General features: G+C 39.0%; 1 protein-coding gene across 1 annotated transcript; it reads left to right on the top strand.

Moving 5' to 3' along the window:
* The first annotated feature begins 448 nt into the window (after positions 1–448).
* LOC145070611 (protein NRT1/ PTR FAMILY 1.1-like) lies at positions 449–3,297 on the top strand. Its single transcript, XM_079017565.1, has 5 exons — positions 449–667; positions 757–853; positions 957–1,174; positions 1,263–1,813; positions 2,137–3,297. Exons 2-5 carry the CDS (start codon positions 766–768, stop codon positions 3,059–3,061), a joined length of 1,782 nt encoding a protein of 593 aa, XP_078873691.1. The 5' UTR covers positions 449–667; positions 757–765; the 3' UTR covers positions 3,062–3,297.
* The last annotated feature ends 4,886 nt before the right edge of the window (positions 3,298–8,183 follow it).

Raw genomic sequence — 8,183 nt, 5'->3', positions numbered from 1 at the left:
CCCTTTAATTTAATTTCTAACACCCACTAAGAAGACTATATATGTAGATATTGCTTCAAAACAGTATTACGTACCCACAAAAAGGAATCCCACAATCATAAAAGAGAATCCTCCAAAGATATTCTCTTTTGTTGCATCTTACGCATAGTACATGTATGGATGGACAAGGTACAATCAGCAAAACATAAACTTTGTGAATTAATATACAAAGTGTTCATGCATGAAGTACAAGTAACAAAGCACACATGCATGATGTCATTTGAACGTAAATAGCAACAAAATATTCTGTCAGACGTTACTTACCATATACCATATAGTACATGTATATCCCTAACACGTGTGACGTCTTTTTTGATGTCATTTGGCAAGTAGCTCTTGTAGTTGTATACAAAGTAACATCAATATATAGAGACTTCTGAATATAAATAACGAAATATATAATCTTACAGGCACTACAGTGGCGATGGCTTTGTTCAATTCATGGCGTTTTGTTTATTAAGCTATCAAAGTAACATCATCAAGGATGTTTATTTACGCTAGATAATAGAAGACCATTTCCTGACGAAACATATTTGTCTGCCAATACCATGCCTAACAAATGATCCAGAAAAAAGCACAAGTTGATAAACAGAGAGAGATATATCTGCGGTTTTGTTAATTTGTTTTCGTTAGTTTTCAACTCGATCCTAGCTACTATTTATATCTTGTTTTGTTGATTGTGGAAAAATTACGAGATTTTCCCTGCGATTTTCGTAGGTGGAGAACATGGAGATGTCTTCGATTGAGTCAGAAAGCGTCTCTAAACAAGGATCAATTCAAAAAGGAGGTCTTCGAACTATGCCGTTTATCATAGGTACATGAATTAACTACTTGCTTCTTGTGGTAAAAAGCAAATTAAATGATCATATAACAAAACTTTAATTTGCTTAGTTAATTTTCTTGTTAAATGTTTGTAGTAAATGAGGGGTTTGAAAGGGTTGCGAGTGTTGGACTTCGTGCAAATATGATCTTGTACCTGAAAAACGAGTATCACTTAAGCAGCGCAACTGGAGCAAGCATCTTGTTCTTATGGGGAGCCATCTCAAATTTCATGCCTACTTTGGGAGCTTTTCTATCTGATTCATATTTGGGACGTTTTCGCGTGATTGGAATAGGATCAATCGTTTCTTTGATTGTAAGATCAAGTCTCATTCTAACATCATCATAATTTCACACTTATATTGAATGTCTAATTATCAATGATGTAATATGTGTTTCTTTAGGGAATGACTATGGTGTGGTTAACGACGTTATTTCCAGCAGCAAGACCACGAAGTTGTGATCCAACGGTTGAGAGCTGTACAAAACCAAATCATCTCCAACTCGCCCTCCTGTTCATGTCTTTTGCAGTGATGTCGATAGGCTCAGGTGGGATTAGGCCATGTTCATTAGCCTTTGGTGCAGACCAGTTTGATCAGCCTGAAAATCCAGAAAACCCAAAAATCCTACAGCGTTTTTTTAACTGGTACTATGCTTCGGTTGGGATTTCTGTGATGATATCAGTCACAGTTATAGTTTATATTCAAACGGAGAAAGGATGGATTTTAGGTTTTGGAATTCCTGCAGTGTTGATGTTATGCTCAACTACCATGTTTTTCATCGGTTCTCCTCTTTATATCAAAGTGAAGGCAAATAAGAGCTTGTTCACTGGCTTTTTTCAAGTTGTTGCCGCATCTTTCAAGAATAAAGATCTTGCTTTTCCATCAAAAAGTTCGAACCATTGGTTTCATCACAACAAGGGTACCAAGATTATCGTACCCACGAACAAAATACGGTATTTTTTTTCATCATCTAATGTCATCAATATTTACACTATTTGATTACCAAACTAGCTGGTATACATAAGTTAGGTAACGACAACATGCAAGAAGCATGACCAAGTTAGGCATAGATCCTTTACTAAAAATTGCTTTGGAAACTCCGAAAACAATACATAAGAATTTATGGTTAGATTCGTAGTATATACTCTCGATTTATAAAATCTAGTGTTTTATCGTTGTTAATAACGCAAAGTGATATATGCGATATATATTATTAAAAAAAGACTAGCTAAATCGGATATATTCTTTCTTGTTTGTTTCTCTTATGTTTATGTAGATTCTTGAACAAAGCCTGCATACTGAAGAACCCCGAGAAGGATGTGACTCCTACAGGAGAAGCTGTAGATCCATGGAGCATGTGCACAGTGAAGCAAGTCGAAGAATTCAAAGCACTAATCAAGGTGCTCCCGATATGGTCAACAGGCATAGTGATCGCAGTCACTGTAAACCAACACTCTTTCCCTGTGCTTCAAGCAAACTCCATGGATCGACATTTGATAGGGAGTTTCAAAATTCCACCAGGATCCTTCGATGTTTTTGCATTACTAACTTTAACCATATGGGTCGCTCTTTATGACCAACTTCTAGTACGCCAGATTGCAAAACTCACAAAAAGACCACAAGGTTTTAGCCTAAAACAAAGAATGGGAATCGGTATTTTTCTTTCATGTCTAGCCATGGTTGTGTCGGCAATTGTGGAAAGAAAGAGGCGTGATGCAGCTATTACCCAAGGGCTTTCGAGGAACCCTTATGGAGTTGTAAATATGTCTGCATTCTGGCTAATACCACAGTATTCCTTGATAGGTTTAGCTGAGGCTTTCAATGCAATAGGGCAAATAGAGTTCTACTACTCTCAGTTTCCAAAGAGTATGACTAGCATTGGAGTGGCTCTATTTGCACTTGGGAATGCTGTTGGAAACCTGGTCGGGAGTCTAATTGTTGGGGTCGTGAATGGGTACTCAAAACAAGGTGGAAGAGTGAGTTGGGTTTCAAACAATTTGAACCAAGGTCACTATGATTATTACTATTGGATTCTTGCCATTTTGAGTTTGGCAAATTTTTTCTACTTTTTAGGTTGTAGTTGGGCTTATGGTCCTTGTGATGATCCAAAACAATGGGATGATGAAGTAGAAGAAGTTGAGGAGGTTCAAGAGATGAAATTTGTGAAGGGATCTTCATCTCCCATGCATCATAGGATCTAGATGATCTTCATTGGTACGTCCATTTGGATTCGTAATTTCACTAGATCTTGTTTATCAAATAGTATGTTGTGAAATTGATTAATTGTTATTAATTGGAGTTCGTAGTTGTTTGGTTTAAGCAAATTGATGTAGCTATGAATTGTTTTTATTTCGTCTGTGAAGGCATGAGTATATATAGTTATATACCGTATAAAACCTAATTTTGTAATTGTTGGTTGTCTAAAATGAAAAAAAAATGAGTGTAAAGTATCTACAATACATTGAATATTTTACGGTTTAACGTATCATCATTTTGTAATAATTCATATCAAAATAAATAAAATAAAAATATGATCAGAATATATTAATAGAATAATGATTAGTTCATAGTTAATGATGCAATTAGTGACAAATTATGAGACTTAATATCTAAAAGAAAGAAAAACGTCACTTTGATCAGGCAGTAAATTCGAGTTAATGGAAGAGTTTCATCAGTTAAGCATCTAGGTATTATATATAGCATGTAAAATCGAGTGAAAACCCCACAAGAATTCCGGAAATAGACTGAGAATCGAAGTAGAAGTATGAGCTAGAAGTTCTCGGGGATTTTCAAAGTTTTCTAGCAATTAAGGTTGCATGTAGCGTGACAAACTTTGGTTAAAGCCTAACGCCAATAAGGTGAGTTTCGTGTGAATTTTGTGGTTGCTTGTATGAAAAGTTGATTCTAAATTATTTGCAATTATATGTTACTGTTGTTATTGCTATGAATATTTGTGTGAAATTTTGTGAATTATTCCGTATAAAAGGGTGAAAATGGTGGGTGACATATATATAGGAAACAGGTGTATTACTACACAGTCTTATTAGTAGTCGACGTACAGGGTGTAGTACGCGGCGGAGAGCTTACGCTCTGATTAATTAGCCATAAGCATATTTGTTGTGCCCCATGGAGGGACTTGTTCCCTGAAAATGACGGTAGTTCCCTTATGTGTCACCAAGGGTGGTAAGAAAGGAAATGCATTATATTTGATAAATTATTGTATTTGTTTTTATTTTATTGACGTCAATATGCATGAAAACGACGAACTCATTAGGCCCTAGGCTTATCCATTAGAAGTCAGGGTCGCGGAAGGGGTCGTATGGCACACATGATCACTAGAGAAGAATTGGCTGATGAGATTGATTGGGCGATTTGAGCCACCTTGCCCGATGTAGTTTCTTAGGCATGAGAAGCTATAATGGGTGAGTATGAAGGTAACTTGGGTGGAGGTGAAGAAGACTATTAGTACAGTACACCAATTATGAATCAGGAGCCAAGTATTGCACAACCCTCAAGGCATCATGACAACCACAATTGGTGAGGTTGTAGTTACAAGACATTCATGAATTATAGGCCACCTGTTTTTAACGGGGAAATTGGTCCCGTTTTGTCATCAACATGGATCATGGAGATTGAGGGAACATTTGATACTAGCAAGTGTGCGGATGAGGACAAGGTGATTTATGTTGCGACAATGTTAAAGGGGGAGGCAATGCATTGGTGGGGCATGGTGAAGGAAGTTAGGGGGCGTGAGGCGGCTAAGAACATGTCATGGGATGAGTTTCTAAAAATCTTTAAAGAAAAGTTTTGCCCACGAACACCGATTAAGCGGTTAGAGAAAGAATTCTTGAGGTTGGAGCAAGGGGAATATGACTGTGAGGGAGTACACCACAAAGTTCACGGAGAAGGCTAGGTTTGCCGAATTTTACATATCTATAGAAGAAAGAAGGGTGGAACGCTATATTTGGGGATTGAGTACAGCTATCCATGAATTTGTGCAAATTCAGAAACTGGGTACTTTCCAGTCTGTTATTGATGCCGCAAAAGGTCGCGAACGTGAAAAGAATCGTCAAGGTGAAGACAGGGCTTTGGGGAAAAGAAAATGGGATGGTACGGATAAGGATTCGAAGAAAGGAAAGACTTCAGGGCAAGAATGTAAGGTTGATCAAGGTTCTGGAGTAAAGCAATGTCCGAAATGCAACCGTTATCATAGGGGGGAGTGTAACATGAATCAGAAAGTTTGCTACAAGTATGGGAAGCCAAGGCACATAGCCACAAAATGTAAGACAGGAAGGGTATGTTACGAGTGGGCATCCCCTAACCACATTAAGCCGGAATGTCCCCAGAGTAAAGGTAACAACAATCAAGGCAGGATAACAGACAATCGGTCGGCGGATAAAAAGCCTAACACTAGTAGACCAAAAGCTAGATCTTTTCACATGACGGCTTAGGAGGCTCAGGAGACCCCGGATGTGGTGACATGTACTTTCCTAGTAAACTCAATTCATGCTAGGGTGTTATTTGATTCTGGTGAAAATAATAAAGATTTATGGTGATCGGCGAGTTAAGGACTCTATTTTGATATCAGTGACTAACGCAACTCGTTATCTAAAGAAATGGTGTCAAAGTTATTGGGCATATGTTCTCGATGCTAAGCAGGACAAGCCTGAAATAACACATATACCAGTTGTACGCGAGTTCCAAGATGTGTTCCCTGATGACCTAACTAGCTTGTAACCGGATAGGCAAGTGGAGTTTCGAATCGATCTTACCCCAGGAGTAGCATCGATAGCTCGTGTGCCCTATCGGTTAGCAACAACCGAAATGAAGGAGTTGATGGCTCAGTTGCAATATTTGCTTGACAAGGGTTTTATTCGGCCCAGTACCCCACCGTGGGGTGCACCAGTATTGTTCGTTAAGAAGAAGGATGGGACCATACGAATGTGCATTGACTACAAGGATTTAAACAAGGTGACTATAAAGAATTGGTATTCGTTACCGAGAATTGATGATCTATTCGATAAACTTCAGGGTGCAAGTTACTTCTCGAAGATCAATTTGCGGTCGGGGTATCACCAACTGAAAGTCAGGGAAGAAGATTTGTCAAAGACAACCTTTCGAACTAGGTCTGGTCATTACGGGTTTCTAGTAATGCCATTTGGTTTGACCAATGCACCAGCTGTGTTCATGTACCTGATGAACCAGGTGTGCAAGCCATACCTAGACAAGTTTGTAATTGTATTTATCGATGATATCTTGATATACTCTAGAAGTAAGGCAGACCATGAGAAACATCTGCGGCTAACACTTAGTTTATTGAAGAAAGAAAAATTATTTGCCAAATTTTTGAAGTGCGAGTTTTGGCTTCGGGAAGTCCAATTTTTGGGCCATGTTGTAAACGAACATGGTATCAAGGTGGACCCAGCAAAGATTGAGGCGATTGAAAAGTGGGAACCACCAAGGACCCCATTAGAATTTCAAAGTTTTCTTGGGTTGGTGGGATACTATCGAAGGTTTATACAAGATTTCTCGCACATAGCTGCACCGCTAACTACCCTGACAAGGAAAACTGTGAAGTTCGAATGGAAGCCAGAGCAAGATAATGCCTTTAACGTCTTAAAGGAAAAGCTTAGCAATGCACCAGTATTATCTTTACCAGAAGGCAATGATGGTTTTGTTGTTTATAGTGATGCATCCAAGTTAGGTTTGGGGTGTGTTTTGATGCAAAACTTTAAGGTGATTGTTTATGCCTCACGACAGTTGAAGGTTCACGAGCGTAAATACCCAACACATGATATGGATTTGGTTGTAGTAGTTTTCGCTTTAAAGATTTGGAGACATTATTTGTATGGGACAAGGCGTCAAATCTTCACTGATCACAAGAGTCTTAAATACTTGTTTGATCAGAAAGATTTGAACATGAGACAATAATGGTGGATGGAACTATTAAAAGATTACGACTGTGAGATATTGTATCATCCAGGGAAGGAAAATGTGGTAGCTGATGCATTAAGTCGTAAGGAAAGAAGAGAACCACCTAAGATTTGAATGATGAAGATGAATGTAACCACCAACTTACTAGATGATTTGAGAAAGAGTCAGGAGGAGGCATCGAAGGAAGAGAAGTGGAAAAGTGAAGGAGTGGTGGGAGTAATAAAATCATTGGAAAAGGATAGTCGTGGCTTGAAGTGTTTCCAAGGAAGGGTTTGGGTACCACGAGTGGGTGAAGTGCGTAACCTACTTCTCAAGGAAGCGCACATGTCAAAGTACTCAATCCATCCGGGAACAAACAAGATGTATCAAGACCTACGAAGATCTTACTGGTGGCCACGGATGAAAAAGGATATAGCCTATTTTGTTGAAAGGTGTCTGACGTGCTTGAAGGTGAAGGCTGAACACCAAAGACCATACGGTCAGTTACAGTCAATGGAGATTCCAGTGTGGAAATGGGATCACATCACAATGGACTTTGTGATTAAGTTACCAAGGACACCAAAAGGTTATGACACGATTTGGGTAGTTGTGGATAGATTAACAAAAACGGCGCATTTCCTTCCGATTAAGGAGACGTATCCGTTACAAAGGCTAGCTAAATTATACATTGACGAGATAGTGAAACTGCCTGGAGTTCCATTATCTATTATTTTGGATCGGATAGTCGCTTTACGTCGACATGTTGGGGTAGTTTCCAACGAGAAATGGGTACTCGAGTAAAATTGATCACGGCATACCATCCGCAAACAGATGGGAAAAGTGAACGGACAATACAGACCTTGGAAGATATGTTATGGTCTTGTGTTATTGATTTTGGAGGGTCTTGGGAAACTCATTTGCCATTAATTGAGTTTGCCTACAACAATAGCTATTATGCAAGTATAAAAGTCGCACCATATGAGGCTCTATATGGCAGGAAATCTAGAACTCCATTATGTTGGAATGAGGTGGGGGAGAAACAGTTGGCTGGACCTGAACTTGTTCAGCAAACTACCGACAAAATCCAGGTGATTAGAGATAACATTAAGGTCGCTCAGGATCGGCAGAAAAGTTATGCAGATAAGCAGAGAAAGCCAATAGTGTTTCAGGTTTGTGATAAAGTTATATTAAATGTGTCCCCATGGAAGGGCGTTGTGCGTTTTTGTAAGCAGGGGAAGTTAAGTCCTCGCTACGTTGGACCCTTTACAATTAAGGAACGAGTTGGAGAGGTGGCCTATCGATCGGAGCTACCAAGGGAAATGAAGGGAATTCATAGCGCGTTCCATGTCTCTAATCTAAAGAAGTGTCTAGCGGACGCTGCCATGGAAGTGCCACTTCAAGAAATAAAGG

Source organism: Lactuca serriola, chromosome 8 (genome assembly GCF_051521515.1).
Source record: "Lactuca serriola cultivar US96UC23 chromosome 8, Lser_US96UC23_V15, whole genome shotgun sequence".
Taxonomy (NCBI): Eukaryota; Viridiplantae; Streptophyta; class Magnoliopsida; order Asterales; family Asteraceae; genus Lactuca; species Lactuca serriola.
The sequence above is the reverse complement of the archived record's forward strand: the minus strand, read 5'-3'. Positions and strand labels throughout refer to the sequence as shown.

What these genes read in the sequence shown, in the direction of transcription:
- LOC145070611 (XM_079017565.1), top strand. Translation starts at nt 766, where the DNA reads ATGGAGATGTCTTCGATTGAGTCAGAAAGCGTCTCTAAACAAGGATCA. An exon ending in AACTATGCCGTTTATCATAG is followed by an intron (nt 854 to 956) that starts GTACATGAATTA and finishes AAATGTTTGTAG; the next exon opens with TAAATGAGGGGTTTGAAAGG. An exon ending in GTACCCACGAACAAAATACG is followed by an intron (nt 1,814 to 2,136) that starts GTATTTTTTTTC and finishes ATGTTTATGTAG; the next exon opens with ATTCTTGAACAAAGCCTGCA.